The 25,830-nt window shown below is 39.4% G+C and overlaps 1 protein-coding gene across 4 annotated transcripts in view; it reads right to left on the bottom strand.

Annotated features, from left to right (window-relative positions):
- The window catches only part of wdr91 (WD repeat domain 91), a 48,774-nt gene that overhangs the window by 6,406 nt on the left and 16,538 nt on the right, over window positions 1–25,830 (bottom strand). For all 4 annotated transcript variants that reach the window (XM_073058917.1, XM_073058914.1, XM_073058915.1 and 1 more), the window contains exons 8-14: window positions 25,579–25,769; window positions 23,663–23,813; window positions 10,775–10,869; window positions 9,528–9,687; window positions 6,747–6,855; window positions 5,722–5,834; window positions 4,462–4,659 (exon numbers count right to left, since the gene is read on the bottom strand). In XM_073058917.1, coding sequence (XP_072915018.1) covers window positions 4,462–4,659; window positions 5,722–5,834; window positions 6,747–6,855; window positions 9,528–9,687; window positions 10,775–10,869; window positions 23,663–23,813; window positions 25,579–25,769 — 1,017 coding nt within the window. The remainder of the gene's footprint in view (window positions 1–4,461; window positions 4,660–5,721; window positions 5,835–6,746; window positions 6,856–9,527; window positions 9,688–10,774; window positions 10,870–23,662; window positions 23,814–25,578; window positions 25,770–25,830) is intronic.

Below are 25,830 nucleotides of genomic sequence, written 5' to 3'. Positions count from 1 at the left end.
GCTGACGATTTATTGGTTTATATATCTAAGCCTGACGAATCTATTCCTGCTTTGCTAAAATTATTTAACGAATTTGGAGATTTTTCAGGATATAAAATAAATTTTAGTAAAAATGAATTGCTTCCTTTAAATGAATCTGTCTCTATATATGATAATATTCCCTTTAAAGCTACGGAATCTTTTAGATATTTAGGTGTTATAATTACTGAAAAAATAAGGGTCTTTATAAAGCCAATTTTGTTCCCTTAGTGGACTTTATGAAGTATTTATTTAGTAGATGGAGTCCACTTAAATTTTCACTTGTTGGTCATATTCATATAGTTAAAATGATGATTTTACCAAAATTTTTATATTTATTTCAGAATATTCCTGTTTTTTTGACTAAGTAGTTTTTTTTGATCAGATTGATTCTGTTATTCTATCTTTTATTTGGAATAATAATAGTGTCATTTACAAAACTTGAAAAAGGATGGAGGTCTTGCTTTGCCTAATCTAAGAATGTATTACTGGGCTGGTAATTTGCGATACACGTCCTTTTGGTTATGTTGGGTTGATAGGAATGATCAGCCAATTTGGGTAGACCTGGAACTGAGAGCTGTGAAACAGTTTTATTTAACCTTGTTATTGGGAGTTGCTTTACCTATACAGTTAGCTAAAGTTGCTAATTTAAACTTATATCCTGTGATTAAGCACTCTTTACAAATTTGGCTCCAGTTCCGCAATTTTTTTTAATCTTAAAAAAATTTAAACTTTGTAGTTTAATCTATTGTAATTACTTTTTTTTAAACCTTCTTTGAGTGATCCAATCTTTTTTCTTTGGAAAAATAAAGGTATTAATTCTTTTTTGGATTTATTTAAAGAAGGCAGATTGATGTCTTTTGAACAATTAGTCGATAAATATTCTCTCTCATATTCACACTTTTTACAATACCTTCAAGTTAGACATTTTTTACAAAAATATTTAAGTAATTTTCCTTACATATTGGAGGCTGACCTGTTAGATACTATTATGAGTATGAACCTTTCGATGAAGTGTTCTATTGGAAGAATTTATAATTTATTATTACAATGGGATAAGCATCCTTTATTTAAGATTAAACAGGATTGGGAAAAGGAACTCAATTTGACTTTTACATGGGAGGATTGGATGCAGATTCTGAAGCTGGTTAACTCTTCTTCGATCTGTGCTAGTCATTCACTGATTCAATTTAAAATTGTACATCGTTACCATTTGACGAAGGAGAAGCTCTCTAAAATATTTCCCAATGTTGATAGCTATTGTGATAGATGTAAAACTGAGATAGCTACATTGACACATATGTTCTGGTCATGTTCTATACTGGAACAGTTCTGGAAGTCAGTCTTTTCAACAATTTCTAAAGCACTCAGAACTAACCTACAACCTAATAAATTGACTGCGATTTTTGGAATAATCCCTCAAAATATCCACGGTATTTCTGTGTCTGACCAACATGTTATTGCATTTGTTACATTGATAGCTAGGAGGGCCATTTTGTTGAAGTGGAAGGATATATCAGCTCCTACTTTGTCACAATGGTTCTCTCAAGTGATGCCGTGTCTTAAGTTTGGAGAAAATTAGAAGTCAAACCTTTGAACCTTTATTTGATTGAGAAAAGATGGGGCTCATTTGCTCATTATTATCATTTGAGCTAATTGATAGATCTTCTCCACGATCTAATTGTAAATTTTTTTGATATATTTTTTTTTTGCTGGCGGCTTGATGTTTATCTTTAGAAGCTTTTTGTATGACGCATGGCTCCAGGGTTGTACCCCTAATGGTTTTCCCCCCCACTTTTTTGCTTAGTAGGGTTTTTTAATTCACAAGATGTTCAACCTTTAAGATAATTTTTTTCCTTGAGGCATTGTAAGTGTTGTTACTTCGATGTACTTGTGTTATTTTTGAATAATATAATAAAAAGATTTAAAAAGAAAAAGGGAGCAATTTGAAGTTCTAACAAAGATTGGAGGCAGGACTCTGATATAGAATTAAAGGTTATGGCATCAGAGGGTCATGGGCTCAGCAGAACAGCTGGATATTTGGGTGGTGTGTGTGGATACAAGCACAACAGATGGTCCTGCTTCAGTGACCCGGGGTCAATCCTGACCAATGCTGTCTTGTGTGCAGTTTGCACGCTCTTCACAACCACATGGGATTTACCCCAGGTGCTCCGGTTCCTTCCTACATCCCAAAGATAAGGATGCTGTAAATTGTTGGTCCCAACTTGGTTGGATATCAGAACCAATAGGGAGTGGGGTGGGGGAGGTGGTGTATGTGATTACACCAGCAGCCAGTATACCATAGGCACAATGGCCTCCTCTCAAGTCACAGAAGAAATAAATGGGGTGAGGATGGGGGGAAAAGCAAAGGTACAAACCAGGATCCTGGACCAGCACTATGGGATTAATAGGGTTCCCCTTAGAGTGGCCAGTAATATTCACCCTGGACAAAGTGGTCCACATCACCCAGCAATGCTACAAGAGATGTCACCAAGAGATGTCATGGTTGCAAGAAGGACTTAGGACAGCAAGTTACAGTCATACTTCCCGATTTGTCCCAGGAAACAATCTGGACTAAATCTGTAGTCAGTTGTATGCTGCTGATAGTAGGCAATCTAGTTTCAGGGTAGGAAGATTCTGGTCTGAATTACTGAATTTTGAATTAGTGTCAGGAAGGAGAACATCCATTTAAGATTCAAACAGATGACTTTCCTCTGCCAGAGTTTGGAAATCTTTGTAATTTTCTTTCCCTGAATGCTATGATGGATCAATTTTTGGAGAAATTACAGCTATCAGGGACAGAAGTAGAGCTGGGACCAACAATTAGTTTAACTACAGCCACCAAAGGGCAAAAGGAAAGCAGGGCTATTTGTTCCAGTCTGGCTCCTATTTCTCACGTATTGTTTAGTAACTCAACCCCATTTCACGGAGTGACTGAAGTTGTGAGTGTCAAGAGTATGCATCAACTGCATTGCATTAGATCAGAGAGTGATGGGTTTCATAGTGTGTAAATGACCCCACCACATACTAAACTGTGTTAGAAGTGGCAGGCCCTATAATATGACAACTGATGGGTATCAGACCCCCTTAACTGAGTAACTGGATGTTGGGCATCAGTGTGTACACAATCCCATGATACTATGACACTATGGAATGCACATCATGAGACACAATTAACACACAGGGACTAGGAAATCAGAGCCCAACTCCCTGCCTTGCTGAAACTGCTCTATAGCAATAGAAGCAACAATGTCAGAGCTTCGCTGAACAGTGAAATGAGCAGACCAGTTCCCCAAGTCTGTTCCATTGTGGAATTGGAAAGTGTATGGTCATGCACTTTGGTAGAAGAAATAAATGGGCAGACTATTATTTAAATGGGGAGAGAATTCAATGTTCTGAGATGCAATGGGACTTGGGAGTCCTTGTGCAGGGTGGTGAAGAAGGCAAATGCAATGTTGGCATTCATTTCTAGAGGAATAGAGTATAGGAGCAGGGATGTGATGTTGAGACTCTATAAGGCACTGATAAGACCTCACTTGGAGTACTGTGTGCAGTTTTGGTCTCCTTATTTAAGGAAGGATATGCTGACGTTGGAGAGAGTTCAGAGAAGATTCACTAGAATGATTCTGGGAATGAGAGGGTTAACATGAGGAATGTTTGACCACTCTTGGACTGTACTCTTTGGAGTTTAGAAGAATGAGGGGGGACCTCATAGAAACATTTTGAATGTTGAAAGGCATGGACAGAGTGGATGTGACAAAGTTGTTTCCCATGGTGGGGGAGTCTAGTACGAGAGGGCATGACTTAAGGATTGAAGGGCACCCATTCAGAACAGATGCGAAGAAATTTTTTTAGCCAGAGGGTGGTGAATCTGTGGAATTTGTTGCCACGGGCGGCAGTGGAGGCCAAGTCACTGGGTGTATTTAAGGCAGAGATTGATAGGTATCTGAGTAGCCAGGGCATCAAAGGTTATGGTGAGAAGACTGAGGAGTAGGACTAAATGGGAGAATGGATCAACTCATGATAAAACGGCAGAGCAGACTCAATGGGCTGAATGGCTGACTTCTGATCCTTTGTCTTATGGTCTTATAACTATTCTGTGAATAAATTCCACCTCCAGGGCCCTTGTCAGTAAATATCCATCAATCACATGGTGAATTCCTGGCAGCTGCACCATTTTAGGGGAGTTTCAACTTCTATCCTGAGGAAAAACCTCACTCCTGAAGGCTCAACTCCTTGTTCAAACCCTATTATAAAAGAAACACTATCAAATTGTTAGCTTAAAATTCTATTGTTAATGTCACTCTTAACACACTGACTTATAAAAAGTGACAGCAGTGTTCAACTTTAAGATAAATAGCACTTCCTATAGGAGAGAGAAAGCAGAGGGTGTGAAAATGCACCAACCTCCTCCATCATAAATGCTTGAGGCCCATGTCTTACCTTGTGAATAATTCCACCACTGGATGAGCAGGTCAGCACATAGTGTCCCTCCGAGTCAAAGGCAAACAGTCTTCCATGTGGCACCTGCACTTGCTTGTACCCACTGTAACCGGACAGCACAAATGGGCCAATAGCATCCGACTGCACCCCACACTCTGAAACCTTGACTCCACTCTTATGAATATTCCACTGTATGAACTGGATTGGCCCAAGAAATCAAAAATAAATCAGTCAGAGATGTTAATAGCTGCATTTCTTCAGATGGTACATACATCTTCACACTGCAAAATAAAACTGAACACTTGCTAGTTGAAATGAGGAGTTACACAGACACACTAATGGAAAGTTAAGTGCAAAAAAAAAGTTCTCAGACCTAATCCTTAAAAGTAAATGTGCACCATTGGAGCACTATTACAACTTGTCAAAACAAAATAGTTGTGTGTAGGATAGGTGGTAGGGGTGGGGGGATGTGGGGGAGTGTAAACCTTGGTTTCACAGGCAGGGACCATTCATAAAATGGGAGGCTCAGCAAAATGCCAGCCAATAACCAGGATTGGCATCACAAATATAAGAAGGGAAGATCCAAGTGATGGCTATCAACTGACGCTGTAAGTGTGAAGACCAAAATGATGATCAAATATATTTTCAAGAAAAATGAGGGCAGAGGAATTCACACTAGTAACTTGAATACATTTAGTAAACAATTCCAAAACTCTATTCAAGACATTTGTTTTAGCATACACAGAGCAAGCCAAACAAACAGGCTATAATACTTAAATTTAAATTTTGGAAATTAAGCTGAGCAAGCAAAAGGACTAACCAGTGGGACAACAGTTTTATGGTAGTGAGTACAATTTGTTTAGATTTAAGAAAGTTATGGAAAAGGATATAGACAAGAGGAAGGATGTTGTTAAATTAGTGTACTGCCCATTTTACTTACAATTAACTCTTTAAACAATAACATTTCAGGAGAAACAGCATTGGTTAAAGCTGTTTACTTTGAGTAAATTATTGTCAACAAATTTCCCGTCAGGCACCAAGATGCAAGGAAAGTTTTGCTCTGATAAAGGTCAACAGATTTTTAGCTTCACAGCACTTTTTCTTGTGACGAGAACATTACTACAGGGAAACAGTTCCAACTCCACTGCCATTAAACATGCCAAGGAAGCTCCTCCCCCCTCTCATGATCCCTGTGGGTATAGTCACTGATGCCTTCTCTCCAATACTGTGTAGTACCGCATTTAACAATATTTCCAATACCTTTCCATCTTCACCAATGCTGTAAACAGAGTTTTCATCGTAGCTGAACTCCACGGAATAAACTTCACCAGAATGTGCGTGCCAGCTCATAGCACAGTCATACCGCTGCATGTCTGCAACATACAAATAGACACACACTCAGATTTGATGTAAGGTCATCAACCTAGAACAGCCTTTCTCTCTCCCCAACCCCCCACCACACCCCACCCCCTGAAGATGCTGCCTGACCTGCTGAGTCTCGGCAATATTTTCTGTCCTCATTTTAGATCTCCAGTCTCCAGTTTTTTTTTGCTTTTCAGAAATCTTCTCATATTGAAAAAGGTTTAAAGTAGTACCTGGCTTTGGGGAATTGCAACTCAAGCAGTGACTAAACGGAGAGCTCCATGAATACCAAGGTAGAGCTGATTGCTTGAGTCAGGTACCCCCACCTAATTTTCCGCTCAGATCAGTAAGGGGAAACAAAATTCAAAACACAGGTCAGGCATTCCTCACTGCTCAACTCCCTCCCTCATACTCAGGTTCTTTAAGCTGCAGGTTTCTCATCCCTGAGACACCAGAGACCGCAGATGCTGGAATCTGAAGCACCACACAAAATGCTAGTGTTTAGCTGCTCAGGTGAAGCATTTTTATCCATAAATGCTACCTGACCCACCGAGGTTCTCCAGCACCTTGCAGTTTGAGTCTGGTCTGTACTTACTCAATTCAAGCAAGCTGAGGTGATGAAACTGGTTTTAGGATCCTGAATCTTGGGCATTGGAATAGATGGGCTCTACGCAGATCATCAGCTTTTACCCCAGCTGAGCTATCAATGTGCAAGCAGTTCACAAGATACTAGAGTGAAGCAGTGTCCATAAATCTGGACCCCAGTAGACCTTCACCCAGCTGAAGACCAGACAACTGGGTGTACAGATATTGTAGTTTCAGTGTTATTTTCAGATCTAACCAAATGCAGAATCAAGTAATTACAGCAAAAACATTTGGAACCAAGCATTCAGAGCCTAAATCCGTGGAAAGGTCAACCTTACCAAAGAGTCGGATGATGCCATCAGCTGCTCCAGACACCAGCAGATTTCCATTATGACTGAAAGCCGTACAGTTAATGGCAATGGGCTCAGGATCCAAGGAAAACTGATGCTGCAGAAAACAAGTCAACATGTTGAAACTTTAAACCTTCAACAGTAAGAATCTACAAACTGATATCCTTCAAAAAAAAACAATCCTGTTGATCTACATCAGGACTGTACTCCTCAAACTCGATCTGAATTCAACATTTACTCCCCAGTCTGGTGAAGGGACTGAACAAAATAACTTACTCCCGACTGTTCTGACACCTCCAAACCTGAATGCTTGAAACAGTAGTGAGCAACAGGTTTTCAATTGCCTTACTGTTTATTTCCCAACTAACAGTGACAAAACTCACTGCTTTTTAAATACAAACACATGCAAATGACACCATTTAAAAGCTGTTTGCTGTCAGCACAGTATAGTCTAACGGCCACACAAGTCCAAGTTACTGACTCTAGTTAGAAACTGTTTGGTAACGGTGTCCTATCCCAATTAAGCAGCATATTGTCCCCAAAAGATGAAGGGAATCCTATTTTCTCGACTAGTTTTTGTTCTTTATGAGTAGTTATAAATAAGTGGCTGCTCTGATGAACCGAAGGCTCAATTAACCAGAATCCACTGTGTGGATAAATAATTTGGATGTCGTGGCTTCATATGAAGATTGGTGGTGATGTTGATGGTGTGGAGGGAAGTATTGGGTTACAGGATGATATTGATGTGTTTGTAAAACGGGCAAGAAATGGCAGGTGGTGTTTAATTCAGGTAAATGTGAGGTGATACATTTTGGGAGTACTAAAGAAGGTTGAACATACATGAATGGCTGAATTCTTGGGAGTACTGAAGAATAGACAGACCTTGAGATACAAATCCAAAGATCCTTGGAGGTAGTAATGCAGAAAGGTAATGTGGTTAATGAGGCATGAAGGATACTAGGTTTCATTAGCCAGGAGATTACATACAAGGCAAACTTTGCTCCAGGATGTGACTGTACTAGAGAAGATGCACATGGGATTCACCAGAAAATTACCTAGGATGTAATGTTTCAGCTATGAGGAGAGACCAGAGGTGCAAAATTTGTTGCTCCCCAGAATGGAGGAAGCTAAATGCAGATATGTTTGAAATCTACACAATAATGAGAGGCATAGAAAGTGAAATGCATGAATCTTTCCAACCCACCTCGTTTCACCTATCATCTTTGAGCAAGTCTCCTTCCCCTCCCACCTTTTTATTATGACATGATCTCACTTCCTTTTCAGTCCTGAAGAAGGGTCTTAACTCAAAATGTCAACTACTATTCATTTCCATGGATGTTGCCTGACCTGTTTAGCTCCTCTGGCATTTTGTGTACGTTGATCAGGAATCTTTCTCCACCCCATCAGAGACAGATAAAACTAGAGGACATAGACTTACAATATGGGAGATACAAGGGGGACATTTTCCACCCAGAGAGTGGCAAATACACAAAACATGCTGCCAGAGAGACTACAGCAGAAGCAGAGTCACTGACAGCATTCAAGATGTATCTGAACAAGCACCTGAGTCAATGTACCAATACCTTATATTTAGAACTGGTAGTTGCCATTAGTTGGCATGGAGGTGGTAGGCCAATTGGCTTGTTTCCAAGCTGTACAAGTTGATGCCTCTAAAATAGGAAGAAGTTGGGCAAAGACTTGTTCAAAATTGCTGGTAATAGTGTTTCAAAGTATAGAGTAAACCAAAAAATAAAGAACCAACATGCTAGAATGGCAAGGTGTGTTTAAACAAAAAAAGTCATGATGACACTGCAAGAAATGCAGGGTAAATTCACAAGTACAGGGAAATTTCTAAGACTAAGTGATTTGGGATGCAGTTGTCAGAAAATGACCTTCTCTAATAATTGAAGGGTACTGGTCAAGGGGAAGAGGAACAAAATTAAACAAGTTTAGAAGAAATGAATGGGAGATACAACAGAGTGTGGGGATGGTGGCAGACTGCTGAGATAAGATCAGAAATTGATTATATAGACAGGTTAAAGATTAGATTAACTGTTTTTGTAGATGATAGCAATTCAAGCAAAATGAGCCATTTCTACATTCAAGGTGTATTTTATTTACAGCCCCAAGGCTGAAGGAGCCACATGGTGCGTTGGCCTTCATTGGCATTCAGCTCCAGAGCCTCAAGTTATGCTGCAGCTCTATAAAACCCTGGTTAGACCACATTTGGAATATTCTGTTCTGATCTAGTTGTCTCATTATAGGAAGGATGTGGACATTTTGAGAGAGAGAGAAGATGAGATTTCTAAGGATAATGCTTAGATTAGAGAACTTATCTTACAAGCTGGGGCAATATTTTTTGGAGCAAAGACGGGTGAGAAGCAATGGATAGAGGTGTACAAGAGGCATAAGGTCGAGTGGCTACCTTATTCCCAGGGCAGAAATAGCTAATACCAGAGGACATAATTTTAAGGTGACTGGAAGAAAATAACAGGGTAGTTAGAGGTAATTTTTTTTTTAAAAAAAAAGACAGGATGCATGGAGCACCCTGCCAGAGGTGGTAGAGGAAGATACATTTGGGACATTTAGAAAACTTAGATAGGCATATGAATGATTTAAAAAAATTGAGGACTATGTAGGAGGAAAGGGTTATATTAATCTTTGAGCAGGTTAAAAGATTGGTACAACATTGTGGGTTGAAAGGCTTGTACTGTGCTATCTTCTATTATACTTGGCACTAGCTTCTCTGAGAAGCTGCTGGTATATTACCTGTTGCTTCATGGTCTTCGTGTCCCAGAGCAAGAGATTGCCTGGAACCAGGTTCACTCCTTTCTCTCCAGTATCTGGCATAGCCACGAGTTTGATGCTTGGAGCAGCTGAGGAGCAAACAAATGAGGTGCCACTTGGACTGCAAGCTAGAGACAAGATTCTGGTGCACAAAAGCAGTATTCTTAAGTTAAAAATTTAAACATTGAATATTTCATACTGACTCTAGACAGTTTAGAAAGCTATCTGATACAGCTCAGTTTGTAGTTACAATCATCAATTTCTTCCATGTATTTTTCTGCTAACCACCAAAAATTCTCAGTAATTTTCTACCGATGAAAGCTTTCAGAACATTGAACCTGTGGCAACACTGAGCTGTGGCTCAGCGGTAGCACACTTAAGCTCAGAAGGTCATTGGTTCCAGCTCTAAAGGATTTAGCAGAAATTTCAGACCAACACTGCAGCTCTGAAGGAATGTTGTTCCAGGGTGGTGGTGAAGAGCAGTACTGAGGGAGTAATATGGACGTTGTTGTTTTTTGTGATCCAGAGCCCAAGTGTTTGTTCTATAAACGATACCATGACGTTTATTGGAAACATTGCACATTAGGGTCTAGAGGACTGAGAAACTTCCACTGACAGCAGAGCCAAGAACCAGAGTACAAAATGAAAGTGAGATTATAGATTAGATTAGCTTTATTAAATGTACATCAAAACAAACAGTAAATTGTGTTGTTTATGTCAACAACCACAGTATGAGGATGCGCTGGAAGCGACCCAAAAATGTCACCATGCAAAGTAGGATGCCTGAAACTTACTAACACTTACTACTCCGTACTGCTATGTGGGCGGAAATTGAAGCTCCTGGAGGAAACTTACACAGTCACTGGGCTTACAAGCTTACAGACAGTGGAGGGAATTGAAACCTGATCACTGGTGCTATGAAGCATTAACACTAAGTGCTACACTATTGTGCCATCCCTGATCAGCAAATGAACCAAATGGGACATTTGAGAAAATGGTTTATTTTATATAGTAAGTGATTAGGAAGTAACACACTCAAGACACTGGAGAAACTCATCAGGTCAGGCAGCTTCTATGGAAAAGTGAAATGTAAGCAAAATGAGCCATTTCTACATACAAGTATTTCATTTACAGCCCCAAGCAACTGATCAGATGCATCTTAAAATTGCAATCTTGCAAATCTACTGTATTTCGTGTACTTTCCATGCCACAATAACTCCAAAACTTACCGGGGATATGATTCATCAATTATTAACTCGTACAAATTCTTCTTGGCATCAGTGTCATAAAGTCGGACTGTCCCAACTCCGCTGCCAAGCAACAGCTGCAGGAGATATAATCAACAATTTATTACACATACTTTCTCAAACCCTGAGGAAGATGAGGTGTTCTCTTACAGTTGACATTATACACTTTATTCTTAATTGTACTCTTGTGTAGGTAAAATGCAACAGATGATCTCTAAAGTTCATAGAAATCTGGCATCACTCACAGAACTGCTACTGACCTTGTGGATGTGGAGATGATATTTACCCCTGGGAAGAAACTAGAGGTCGTGATGACTGCTTAAAAATAAGCACCTTCCAATTACAACAGAGAGGAGGCAAATCTCTCTCAGAATCACAAATCCCACCATGACATGCAGCTGGTGCAAAACGTATTTTAACAATAAGTCACCAATCATTGATTTAGTCAATTTAGGCCAAAAGTAGATCAAGATCCCCCATTTTGGAGAGCGAGGGGATGGAGGGAGCCAGGTGAAGAAGGACTGGAGGAGGGATTTAAGGAACAGCTAACACTATTTATGTGCAGCTCTTGGATGCTTGTGGATATTATCTGTCACTTAGGACTACAACACAAACACCTACAACTGCCTCCCCGTCAGGTCTAGTCACCAAGCACCAGAGTAGCTGACAATCTATGACAATATAAAAGATTACAGATGAAAGAAACCAAGATGATTCATACTGCAGACAAAATGAATTGGTCAGAAATGGACAACCAACTATAAAGAGGGGATGAGGGGATATTGAAAAACCTGAGGCAATTGAGGAAGGCATTCTGCTTTCAATGTTTTATAAAATCATAGGGCAATCAGCTAACCTCAACAAAATAAACATAATACTGTAAAGATGCAAACAAATACATGTGCTGAAAGAAACATGCACAAACTTTGGCAAAAAAAAGAGATATTAAAGGAATAGAGAGAAGAGCAAGAGGGAATTCTGGAATTTTTGTATTTGCTTCGTTTATCATCTTGTGCATACTGGTTGTTTTGTCAGTATTTATGTATAGTTTTTCATTGATTCTATTATATTTCCTTATTCTACTGTGAATGCCTGCAAGAAACTGAATCTTGGGGTAGTGTATGGTGACATCTACATACTTGGAACTTGAAGAGCAATGGAGGTTTATGGAATGAATTCTGGAATGTTTGTCAAATGTGGATGAAGATCCTGTGGATTGAGCAAAAAGATGCAGAGTGCACAGGGTGATTGAAGGGTTACAGGTCTGCCTCAACAGGAGAATGGCATTTTGACTTTGCGTTTACAACATGGAGAATGAGAGGGTGACCAGACTGGAGAGGAAGCAGAAACCTTGTAGCTGAGGTGTTTTAAAAGAGCAGCAAAGGGCCTGAAGCTGCTACTCAAGCAGTGATGTTTATAGTGAGAAGAGCAACTCTCCAACTATGCTTGCTAGAAGCACATAATTGAAGAAAAGCAAAGGTTGAGAACAATAAAGATACATCTTCAACTCTCAGGTTGTTGTTAAAACCAGTTTCATAGATTTTCCTGAGGGAAATAACTCTGTAGTCTCACCAAGTCTTGCCAGTATGAGATCTTCATCTGCTTAAGGGAATTACAGATGGGTAGTAAATGATGGGACATATGAGTAAAACCCCAGAAGCACAGACAAATAAATTATTCTGTTTTACACCTGCAATCTTTTGTCTTGGTAATGATATTTGCAGCTCAAAAGTAGCCACTGAGGTCACCACATCCATGATGTCCAATGAAAGGAGCTGTTTAAATGTACCCCACTTCCCAGCTCTCTCTCTGTGGCCTTATCTGTAGAGCTCTTCAAATGCCTATGTAGCTACCTTGAAAATGTAGATTGAGCATTTCCACCAGCACCCCCTTTCATGACTCTAGGGGTGCATTTCTCCCCTTTCAACTCCTTTAATCCTAATCTATGCTTCATTGTTATTAAATTCTCTACCAAGTTTTTTTTTCCTTTTCCAAATATCTATACCTCTCAAATATTATGCAACTTAATTTAATCTACTTTAATACGATACCATCACTGAAGTCATCTTCCCTCAATTTTTCTTCCCTCTACAATTCCCAAGGGACAATTCCTCTGCTTTATTTTTCTAGTCCCACCACCACCTACTCTCAAGAAACAATCCATGCAACAACGGAGGCCCTAACATTTGCCCTTATACCTCTTCCTTTTCCACCGTAAGGAGCCCAAATACTCTTTCCAAATGAACTAACAACTTATTGTCCTTTCTTCCCCCCACTCCCCCAATCCAAAACATACATTCTGTGTTCACAATGTGGCCTTCTTTGGATTGGAGAAAATATTCAGATGTCAGAACAGCTCCAGACTACAAGGGTAGTCCTGAGCTTCCAGCTACCTCCATTCTACTGACGTGTCCTTGGCCTCTGCACTGTTTCAACAAAGCCCAAAACAAGCTTGAGAAACAATACTTTATCATCCAATTAGAGTGGTTACAACCTCCGGGTCTCAAAACTGAATTCAACAACTAAAGGATAAACTCCCAGTACTCACAATTTACTTTTCTGTAGCCCTTACACTTGTCTACCCACACTGTAATTTTCCTTAGCTGCAATTCCATGTTCTATTGAATTCCAATGTGACTACGTAAGGCATGAGGCATCTGGATGGTGTGCAAGAGAACAGCTTTCAATCTGGATCTCAGTACACATCATAATAAAGCTATGAGAAACAGACATTAGAGGTCTCTAGTTCATCCCGTACAAACTATAATGTTAATTCAGCTCATCTTCTCTTCAGTTTTTGCCTCATTTGAAGAATTCCTTTCCAGGTCCAAATTTGTTTCTAACCCTGGCCCAGTGCCCCCTCCCCAATAACCAAAAATGAGCAGTGCATTTCGGGTCATCCCATCACGAGGAGAATGTGGAAGGTTTGGAAGATGCAGAAGAGGTTCATCAGGATTATAAGATCATAAGATATAGGAGCAGAAGTAGGCCATTCAGCCCAGTGAGTCTGCTCCCCCATTCAATCATGGGCTGATCCAATTCTTCCAACCATCCCCACTTCCCTGCCTTCTCCCCATACCCTTTGATGCCCTGGATAATCAAGAATTTATTTATCTTTGCCTTAAATACACCCAACGGTTTGGCCTCCATAGCCGCTTGTGGCAACAAATTCCACAGATTTACCACCCTCTGACTAAAGTCATTTCTCCGCATCTCTGTTCTAAATGGATGTCCCTCAATCCTGACATTGTGCCCTCTTGTCCTAGAATCCCCTACCATGGGAAATAACTTCACCATATCTAATCCGTTCAGGCCTTTCAACAGTTGGAATGTTTCTATGAAATCCCCCTCCACCTCATTCTCCTGAACTCCAGAGAACACAGCCCAAGAGCTGCCAGACGTTTCTCATACAGTGACCCTTTCATTCCTGGAATCATTCTTGTCAATCTTCTCTGAACCCTCTCCAGTGTCAGCATATCCTTTCTAAAATAAGGAGTCCAAAACTGCACACAATACTCCAAGTGTGGTCTCACGAATGCCTTATAGAGCCTCAACATCACATCCCTGCTCTTATATTCTATACCTCTAGAAATGAATGTCCACATTGTATTTACCTTCTTCACAACCGACTCAACCTGGAGCCACAAATCCATTAACACTGCAGTCCAAATCATTTGACATACATCGTAAAAAGCAGCAGTCCCAACACTGACCCCTGTGGAACTCCACTAGTAACCGGCAGCCAGCCAGAATAGGATCCCTTTATTCCCACTCTGTTTTCTACTGACCAGCCAATGCTCCATTATAGACAAACCTATAACCAAAGGGAGATAGGACAAACCTAGGCTGTTTTTGCTGGAGATCTGCTAGAGTTTTATAATATAATCAGTGGCATAAATAGAGTATAGAGTCAGAATCTGTTTCCCAGAGCAGGATGCTGGAGACCATGGATTAAGGTTCAGAGGAAAAGCTTAAATGAGATGTGTAACATAGTGGTAGGTGCTTGGAATGCGGTACTGGAAGCAGCTGAGTTTGTGGTATTTTACAGGGATTTAAGGCAGGAACACAAAAATGCAAGGAATAAAAGGATGTGAATCGCGTGGAGGGAAATGGGTTCACACAAACACAAAATGCTGGAGGAACTCAGCAGGCCTAGCTCCATCTATGGAAAAAAGTAGTGTTGATATTTCAGGCCTGTTTTCCATAGACGCTGCTTGACTTGCTGAGTTCCTCCAGCATTTTGTGTGTTGCTTGGATTTCCAACATCTACAGATTTTCTCTTGTTTTTGATAGGTTTTACTTAATCTGCGTAGATCTGGGAGGCTGAAGGATCTGCTCCTGTGCTCTACCACTGATGTTAAGGAAAGGAAGGATAACCAGAGTCTAATGGAAGACAAAGGAGATAGGTGACAATGAAATTTTAAAAAGTTGGTGAATAGTTCAAGTGAGAACCAGACTAAAGAAACTGTAAAGAATATTTGGATAGATACAGAGGAATGTAATTAATGTAAATTGCAGGCAGTAAATTGAAGTTTAAAACAACCTTTGCAAAGAAGCATTACTGTCCTTAGAATCAAGGCCCTAAAGCAGTGGTTCCCAACGTGGGGCGTATGCCCCACAGGGGGGTAATTTGATTTTTAAGGGGGGCAATTCGAGAATGAGTTATTAACAGTGAATTTTTTCTAGTAAGTCTGTGTGAGTATGAGTGCGAGTTAATACATATGTGTATATACAGTATGCATACATAAAAATACTTGTATGTACATGTGTAATTGATGTACTGTATATATAGTGTATCACCATCATTACAACCATCAAATGGCTTTCATAATTAAATTAATGAATTGACTGATGTAGGAAGGAACGAATGAACAAGTCCAAACGCGTAAGAAACTCGTACGAGGTCGCACCAATGCTGCTTTTTGCAGTAGCTTTCGGTTCTTGGTGGTGTGAAGGTGTGTACATTGCGTCATCTCTTTTAAATGGTGTATCTGTCTTTGTAAATTTCTTCCTCAGAACTTTAACAGTCCTTTGGTTCTTTTATTTTTCTCTTTCATGAATGCCATGTTCTTTGGAAGCTTGTTTAAACCAAGTTAATGGTCTTTTAGGCTTCCTCCAGGTGAATAGGAGTTCACTTTTTGAATAATAAGAATTATATATCACCACAGGGGGCATCAGGATTTTAGAGGTGATTAGGTGGGGCATGGCCAAAAAAAGGTTGGGAACCACTGCCCTAAAGGAATGATAGTGCAAGAATATTTAACTTTCTATGTAAAAGGAATACAGCAATGTCATGGGTTTAATTGTGATGAGGGGAAAGCTCTCAAAATATACACTTCATAAACCTGCATATCTGCAAGAGAAAACAAAGTGTCAGAAATCACAGTGAACAAATCACAAGGCTACAAGAGGAAATGGATGAATACAGAGAACAGCAAGACAAATACAGCTGGGCAGATTGAAGGAACAGTTAGAATATTGAGAGAGAGACACATGGGTGAGAAACAGGTTTTAGAACAATTAGAACAATACAAGAATAAATTAGTCAGGGATCTGGACAGACAGGTAAATGGGATAAGGCCCAGCTGATGGGGTTCGCAGGGTAGCAGCCATTGAAATGATAGTGGAGGAAGATAATGAGATAAATTAGGAAGTGTTAGACAAGGAATTTGACAAGTGGGAAAGTGCCCACAAACAGAAGAGATTATTGCCAGTACTGCCTGTCAGAATGGCACATATAGAGACCGAGCAATGGGAGGCTCTGAATCCTGATGATCCCAACCAGCCACTCACAATCATGACAAGCCCTACACCCCAGGAGAAAGGCAGAGCATTTTATCCAAACCACACAGAATTGCCAATGACAAAGCAGAATTTTGGTGCAAGTTAGAAGAAATGCTATTAAATTAGAAATCCACCAGATGCTCCCCAAAGACAAACGTGTATTGGTTAAAGCTAAATGCCTGAAAGTATGTGGATCAGTACGAACCTAAAGGTGTAGAATGGAAGACAAGCAACTAATAGGAATGCCAGTAATGAGGGAGGTATCGGAATTTTAAGGAAGAAGTGAGGCAGTGAAGGTTGACCAGATCATCATCATAGCTTGTCACACCAGACAGCCAGCCACTCTAGTGGTGCTTGGTTGATGTTGAGCAGGTCAGCGTCAGCTAAATCAGGTGAGAGTGGACAATTGCACAGAACACGTTCAATGTTCTGCACCATTTCACCACACTCACAGGACTCACTGGTCTTTAAACCCCACTTCACCATATTGTCTCTTGTCCTACAAACTCCCGCTCTCGCTCTGTTGAGAGTGTACCACTTCTGTCTCAAGGAGTGCCCCGTCTGGCAACATTTCTGTCGGGTCTTGCACTGTATTGTTTGGTGGGGTTCTGGCTTCTGGTTGTTGCCAGAGGTCAATCCTGTATGTTCGAGGGGATGTTCCGTGCAGTAGTTCCTCCACTGTAGCAAAGCTTTTCCTCGATTTTAGGCTGTTGGAAACTGGCACATGATGATGTAGTGGGTGCTGTGGATCCATGCTCTGTTTACCTTTTTCAATTTTTGATGTAGTTGTGTCTTCAGATCTCTGGGGGAGCAATACCTGCAGGTCTGTAAATGATGTTAGTGGGTGTGGGGCACAGTGTGCCCGTGATTATTCCGGAGGCCTCGTTAAGGAATGGGTCTATTTTCTTCGCATGAGCTGATCTGCCTCCACATGGGTGCACAGTATTCTGCAGGTGCACAGCAGAGTGCTTGGGCAGTTGATCTAAGTGTGTGAGTATTGGCTCCCCATTTCGTGCCTGCTAATTTTTTCAAGAGAGAATTGTGAGAGCCAGCTTCCCCTCAGAGTTTTTGGATGTGGGTGGAAAATGAGAGCGTCCTATCCAGTGTCACACCCATGTAAATTGGAGTCGGACAGTGTTCGAGCTCCTTCCCACACCAGAAGATCTTGAGTTTCCGAGCTGCTTCCCGATTCCTCAGGTGGAATGCACACACTTGAGTTTTTGATGGATTTGGGTTCAGAGACCTATTTTTATAATAATGCTTCATTGCTTTGAGGACTGCTGTTAGTCGTACTTCAACTTCTTGGAAGGAGTTAAGCTTGGGTTGCTATGCATTCTTTTTCTTTCTTTTTCAATTTTTTAAATTAATATCAACATGATAAGATTAATATATAGTTATTGGGATTACAAAATTACAAAATTAAAATTAACATAAAAGGATACACAAGCAATAAGTACAATATAGTTAAGTCTTCCCAAATCATGCATGATACAACTATCATATAAATGAAACAAAAAACTAGGTATATCATGTTGAAAAAAAACAGAAAAGAGAAAAAGAGAAAAAAAATTACCCTTAGAAAAACTAATCTAACAAACTAACCACTAACTAATAAAGAAAAAAAAAGGAAAAAAGGGGGAAAAATGGGCTGTTTATAGTATCTATAAAAAGACAAAGAATCATCAGTGTCCCCAACTCTGATCCTCTCAATATATATATATAATCAAAACCAGAAAAACAAATAGGATTGGAACAGGGTCAAATTACATCATGTGAAAATATTGAATAAATGGCCTCCAAGTCTTTTCAAATTTAACAAAAGGGTCATATATGACACTTCTAATTTTTTCCAAATTTAGACATAACATAGTTTGAGAAAACCAATGAAATATGGTAGGGGATTTAATTTCTTTCCAATTCAACAAAATAGATCTTCTAGCCATTAATGTAAGGAATGCAATCATCCGACAAGCAGAAGAAGATAAATGAATTGACTCTATCATTGGTAAACCAAAGATTGCAGTAATAGGATGAGGTTGTAAATCAATGTTCAATACCACGGAAATAATATCGAAAATGTCTTTCCAATATTTTTTCAAAAGCGGACATGACCAAAACATATGAGTTAAAGAAGATATCTCAGAATGACATCTGTCACATATAGGATTTATATGGGAATAAAAACGAGCCAATTTATCCTTAGACATATGAGCCCTATGCACAACTTTAAACTGTATCAATGAATGTTTAGCACATATAGAGGATAAATTAATTAATTGAAGAATTTTATCCCAATTCTCAATAGGGATAGTAAAGTTAAGTTCTCTTTCCCAATCATTTTTAATCTTATAAAAGGCCTCTGAACATATTTTCATAATTATATTGTAAACATTTGATATTACACCTTTCTGAAAAGGATTTAGTTCTAACAATTTCTCCAAAATACCCAAAGAAACAAGATTTGGAAAGGTAGGAAGTACAGTGTTTAAAAAATTCCTAATCTGTAAATATCTAAAAAAAAATGAGATCTAGGCAAATTACATTCATTAGATAATTGTTCAAAAGACATAAAACAATTATCCAAAAATAAATCAGAAAATCGTAGTATACCTTTAGTCTTCCAAGCTGAATAAGCTTGATCCATAATAGAGGGATGAAAAAAGAAATTGGATACAATGGGAATTGCTAAAACAAATTGATTTAACCCAAAAAAATTCCGAAATTTACATATATGTAAAGTGTGTTTGACTATCGGATTGTCAATTCGTTTATGCAATTTAGAAAGAGCAAAGGGAAGAGAAGTCCCTAAAATAGAACCCAATGAAAATCCTTGTACAGATTTAGTTTCCAGATTTACCCAATGAGGGCTAGGAGATTAATCCAAATCCCTTAACCAACAATTCAAATATCGAATATTAATTGCCCAATAATAAAATCTAAAATTAGGCAATGCCAATCCACCTTCCTTCTTTGACTTCTGTAAATATCTTTTACCTAATCTAGGATTTTTATTCTGCCATATATATGAGGAAATTTTTGAATCAACATTGTCAAAAAAGGATTTTGGAATAAAAATTGGTACCGCTTGAAATATATATATATATATATAAGAACTTGGGTAAAATAATCATCTTAATAGCATTAATCCGTCCTATCAGAGATAAAGACAATGGTGACCATTTAGTAAACAAACATTTAATCTGATCAATTAAGGGTAAAAAATTAACCTTGAATAACTCCTTATGATTTTTAATCCCCAAGTATATAAAAATATAAATTTTAATCCCTAAGTATATAAAAAAAGTCATTAACTAATTTAAAAGGTAAATTTCCATAAACTGGAACCTGTCTATTTAAGGGGAACAATTCACTCTTATTAAGATTCAATTTATACCCGGAAAAATTACTAAACTGAGCCAATAATGATATAACTGTAGGAATGGATTTCTCAGGATCAGAAATGTATAATGACAAATCATCTGCATATAATGATAACTTATGTATATCCATCCCGCGAGTAATGCCAAAAATGTTAGGTGATTCTCTAATAGCAATTGCCAAAGGTTCCAGAGCAATATCAAATAATAATGGACTAAGAGGACAGCCTTGTCTGGTACCCCACTATGCATTCTGCATAGATGAACCTGCATGTGTTAGGAAAGGTTGGTTGGTCGTTTGTGTAAACATTAAATAGTAGAGGTGCCAGGACTGATCACTGTGGTAGTCCGTTCTTTTGTGGACGCCACCTGCTCTTAATTCCATTCATTTTTACGTAAAATCTGCAATTTTCTAGGAGGCTTCTTATTACTTTGACTGTGGTTTCATTCTTTAACATTTTAGATAATTTCAGTAGAAGGCCTCTGTGATTCACGGTGTCATATGCTGCTGCTAAGTTGACCAGATAATAGAATGAGTAAAGACAGCATCCAGTCAGACACAACAGCTCTCAATAGCCCCCACTGCTGGTACTGGTCACCCTCAATGTACACAAGAGGTTTAATAGGAGACCAACAATGCAATATGTCATGGACAAAGGAGCTTCAGTATTTATAACTCATCTTTCTTTGCCCGTAACTGGAGAGGCTATTTATCTCACAGGTGTAGGGGGCAAAACAATGAGGGCAGAAAAAAAGTGAGTCTCAAGTACTTGAGATAGAGGGAATGCATTTTCTAGTGGACTTCTGGATGTGCCAAGCAATGTGGACATAGTTCTGGGGATAGATGCACTTAGTAAAACAGGTGCTGTTATAGACTCAGGGAAGGGACAGATTACATGGACAAATCAGGGACAGCCAACAAGATTCACACAGTGGACAAAATGGCCACAGCAGCTCTGTTTAATAGGGACTGGAGCCAGGATGGTGTATCGGCATTATGTCAAATGGTCCAAGGGGTACAGGCTGAACACAAACAAGATAGTGAACCAATCAGAACAGGCCCAATTAGAATATAATTATATAAACCCACACACAAAAATCCCAAACACAAGTGGAAGCATGGATTTGAACTAAAGGATGGTCCTAGAAGGATGAGTTGTTCTAAAGTAGATTAGATTGCCCAAGACCAAGACTAACAGGTCATACAATCAGAATTTTGTAGATTAGAAACTTGAATCTGGGAAAGCTCAGATGTTACAATTTTGGTTGATGTGAGGTGTTTGTCCATGACCAATAATTCCCAGTATTCAACCACTTAAGGACTAAGATTCTGTAAGATGGTTATAAATGCATGCTGAATGTTTAGCCAGTGAGCGAATGAAGCATGAATAATGGTTTATTAAAAAAATGTCGCATGCAGTGTGGCCACACACAAATTCTCTCACTCCCTCTCCCTTGAGAGAATACAGCATGAATGAGTGCAAAGCCCATCATGTATTTGTTAAATTTGTCATGTGTTTAATTACTTCAATTAATACAAGAGGATTCTGTAACTTGATGTGTAACAGTATTTGCACGATGTCTTCTTGAGTATCTACCTTTCAGAGTCAGAGAAAAGTACAGCAGAGAAACAGGCTCTTCAGCCCATGCCAAACCAAACCACTGCCTAATCCCATTGAACTGCACCAGGACCACAGCCCTCCATACCTCTGCCATTCAAGTACCTTTCCAAACTTCTCAAACATTGTAATCAAGCTTGCATGCACTGCTTGCACTGGGAGTTCGTTCCACACTCTCACAATCCTCTGAGTGAAGAAGTTTCTCCTCATGCCCTCTTTAACTCATGACCTCCAGTTGTAGTATCACCCAACCTCAGTGGAAAAAACTTGCTTGCATTTAACCCATGTACCTCATCAAAACTCCCCTCAATCTTCTACATTCCAAGGAATAAAGTCCTAACCTATTCAATCTTTCCTTATAGTTCAGATCCTCCAGTCCCAGCAACATCCTTGCAAATTCTCTTTCAACCTTATTTACATCTTCCCTGTAGGTAGGTGACCAAAACTGCACACAATACTCTAAATTAAGCCTCACCCATGTCTTATACAATTTCAACATAACATCCTATTTCCTGTACTCAATATTTTGATTTATGAAGGCCAAATGCAACCCTATCTACCTGTGATGTCACTTTCAATGAATTATGGACCTGTATTCCCAGATCCCTTTATTCTACTGCACTCCTCAATGCCCTACTGTTCACTGGGCAAGATCTACCCTGGCTGGTCCTACTGAATTGCAACATCTTGCTGTTATCAGCATTAAATTCCATCTGCCACTTTGCAGCCCATTTTTCCAATGCGCTCATATCCTACTGCAAGCCATGATAGTCTTCCTGTCTACTATACCCCCCATCTCGGGGTCATCCACAAATTTACTAATCCAATTAACATCATCATCATCCAGATCATTGATATAGATGACATATCCAGCACCGAACTCTGTTGCACTCCACCAGTCACAGGCCTCCAATCAGAAAGGCAACAATCTACTACCACTCTCTGGCTTTTCCCACAAAGCCAAGTCAAATCCAATTTACTAGCTAATTTTGAATGCCAAGCGACTGAACCTTCTTGACAAACCTCCATGCAGGACCTTGTGAAATACTTTGCTGAAGTCCATGTAAACACTATCCATTGCCTTGCCTTCATCAACTTTCCTGGTAACTTCCTCGAAAAACTATAAGCTTGGTTAGACACAAACTATCACACACAAAGCCATGCTGACTATCCCTAATCAGTCCCTGTCTATCCAAATACTTAGAATACCTTCCAGTAATTTTCCCACTACTGATCTGAGGCTTCTCCTTTGTTTTTGCAATGTGTTTATTGCGTGTTAAATGTATGTTTCAAGTTTTTTTGTCAGTTTATTGGTGAATCTTCAGAAGGAAGAAAAGTATATGTTGTTTTATTTGTGTTTTAAGTTTGTGTCTATTTATTTCTTTGCTTTGAAATCGGTTTTGGAGAGAAAGACCTGGATTCCGCTCTGGCCATGTGGAATTCAGGTCAAGGTGAAGGAAATGTGAGTATCTCTACTGAGATACTATGCTGCTTAAATGGGACAGGACACTGTTGCAAACAGTTTCTAACTAACGTAGCTGTGTGGACTTGTGTGGTCACTGTGCTGAAAGTGAAGTTTTTAAACAGCATCATTTGCATGTGTTTGTGTTCAAAATACATTGATACTGATAGTTTGTGGGAAATAAGCAGTAAGACAATTCAGAACTGTTTTGCTCACTGTGGTTTGAAGCATTCAGGCTTGGAGATTGGAGAAACAGCCAAGAATGAAAATGAAATGATTTCACTACTTCAGCAGGTTAGGAACTATGAAGAATTAAGGTATCGACAATCATCTCGAACGTTACAATGAAAATGAAGGCTTGGAGGATGCAATCATTGAAAGTATTATATGGAGGCAATCCATCATCCACACTAGATGTCCGTGCTGATTTTGTTCATTTACAGTCAAATAAAAAAAACATGACAGCGTACACTGGATGAATTCCTCCATCCATAGCTATTAGAAACTAAGTTTTATAGTCTTAAAAGTGGCATTGACAGTGTTATAATTTGTTCAGTTAAATACATGTTACCCAGCTAAAATACACTGTTCCTGTAAGGATTGCAGGTGGAAAGAGATTATTTCTCACCAATCGATCCGGTTTTGCGGCCCACTCCAGGGAGAGGAGCTGTGACTTGGACATTATGGTGGCCTTTGTCTGCATGGTGGGATTGAATGTCCATACTTTAACCACTCCATCCACATCCAGACTAGCGACTCTCCTACCAGAGCAATCCACTCTAAACCAATCACAAAGTATTTTCAAAACCAGCATAATATCTTTAGAGACCTAAGCAGACTGGTATTAAATCTCCTTTTCCCACCCACCATAATAAACATTCCCTTCACAAACATTTCAAATCCACTTTACATGGAGAAGGTCCACCATGGACACCAACATTGCCTTGTAGCACATAATCCCAAACACTTCATACTTCAGTACAAAAATGCTAACTCAGAGCACTTGAAAAGGATAGTTGTGTAACAAAGTTCAGTTAACTGTTGAAACAAGCTCTGATGAAGGCTCTTCAATCCAAACTGTTAACCATTTGTCACTTATACAGATACTGCTTGATCTGCTGAGTATTTTCAGCATTTTTTTGTGGGATTTCAGATACCAATTGCATCTGCAGTTTATGGCATCTTTAAGCATCTTGATGTTTACTGAATTAAGTTGATCCAATGGGTGCTTTTAAACTATGAACAGCTACAGCATCGAAGCTTGTCAAAGGTAGCCTGAAAGACTAAACTTTACACTGCATTCATCACCAGCCATGAATTCTGCAGCACAGGAAAGGAAAAACACTTGGTGTAATGCAAGTTAATCTGATTCAAAGAACACCAATCATAGAACACTACAGCACAGAATAGGCCTTTCAGCCCACTACATTGTGTCGTCCTTTTAACCTACTCTAAGATCAATCTAATTCTTCCTGACACAACCCTTCATTTTTTCTATCATTCATGTGCCTATTTAAGAATCTCTTAAATATCTCTAATGTGCCTGCCTCTACCACCAACCACACCAACTCACCCATCACTATGTAAAAAAAATTAGCTCTGACATCCCCCTGTACTTTCAGCCAATCAGCTTAAATTATGTCCCTCTGGCATTTGCTATTTCTGCCCTGGGAAAAAGACTCCAGTTATCTACTCAATCTATGCCTCTTTACATTTTGTGCACTGCTATCAAATTGACTCTCATCCTCCTTTGCTCCAAAGGGAAAAGCCCTAGCTCACTTAACTTATTCTCTTAAGACATGCTCTCTAACCCAGGCAGCATCCTGTTAAATCTCCTCTGCACTCTCTCTAAAGTTTCTTCCTTCTTATAATGAGGCAACCTGAACTGAACAATATTCCAAGTCTAGTCTAACCAGGCTTTTACAGAGCTGCCACATTACCCTGCGGCTCTTGAACTGTCTCCTGACTAATGAAGGTTAACACACCATACACAACTGTAACTTTAAGGGATCTATGGACGCAAACCCAGAGATCCATGTGCCTCCTCACTGCTAAGAATCCTGCCTTGAACTATGTACTCTGTCTTCAAATTCGACCTTTCAAAGTGAATCACTTAACACTTTTCAGGGTAGAACTCCATCTGCCATTTTGCAGCCTAGCTCTCATCCTGTTAATGGTCCACTGTAATCCAAAACTTTTACATAATGCACAACTCCACCAATCTTGTGTTATGTAGATTCTGATGTCCACGGTGTACATTAGATTCAAAACAAGCTAATTACACTCCTGGAAGGAGAGGTAAACCCTGGAATATATTCCCACTAGAAGTGTTGCTAAGGGGGGGGGGGGGGGGGGGGGAGAGGGGGTCATTGGGCCAGAGAAAGTGCACTTCCAGAATATACATTTAATGAAATTTGCCCTCCAATAAACCAAGGCCATTATATTCCTCCAAACTGTTTATAACTTTAGCATACAGTCACAGAATCACATAAGGGAATTAACATCCAAGCTACCAATTGTTCACAATATACCAGAGCTGCTCACCTGCAGTGCATGATTGAAGAGTGATGCTCCACATATTCCTCCTGACTCAAGACAATGAATGGCTGCTCATTCCCTCCATCCAGGCTGCTCTTCTTCAGTTTGGAAGAGGAATCCAGCTGATCTGCTGACAATTCAGGACTACTAGGAATGTCAATCTCTGCATTACTGCAGTCAAGCTTTTTCTCCGTACCCTACACGTAGCAAAAGTATATGCACAGTGACATTGTAACTTCAGCAAGCAAATATCTACGA

This window comes from Hemitrygon akajei, chromosome 10 (assembly GCF_048418815.1).
Source record: "Hemitrygon akajei chromosome 10, sHemAka1.3, whole genome shotgun sequence".
Classification (NCBI taxonomy): Eukaryota; Metazoa; Chordata; class Chondrichthyes; order Myliobatiformes; family Dasyatidae; genus Hemitrygon; species Hemitrygon akajei.
The sequence above is the reverse complement of the archived record's forward strand: the minus strand, read 5'-3'. Positions and strand labels throughout refer to the sequence as shown.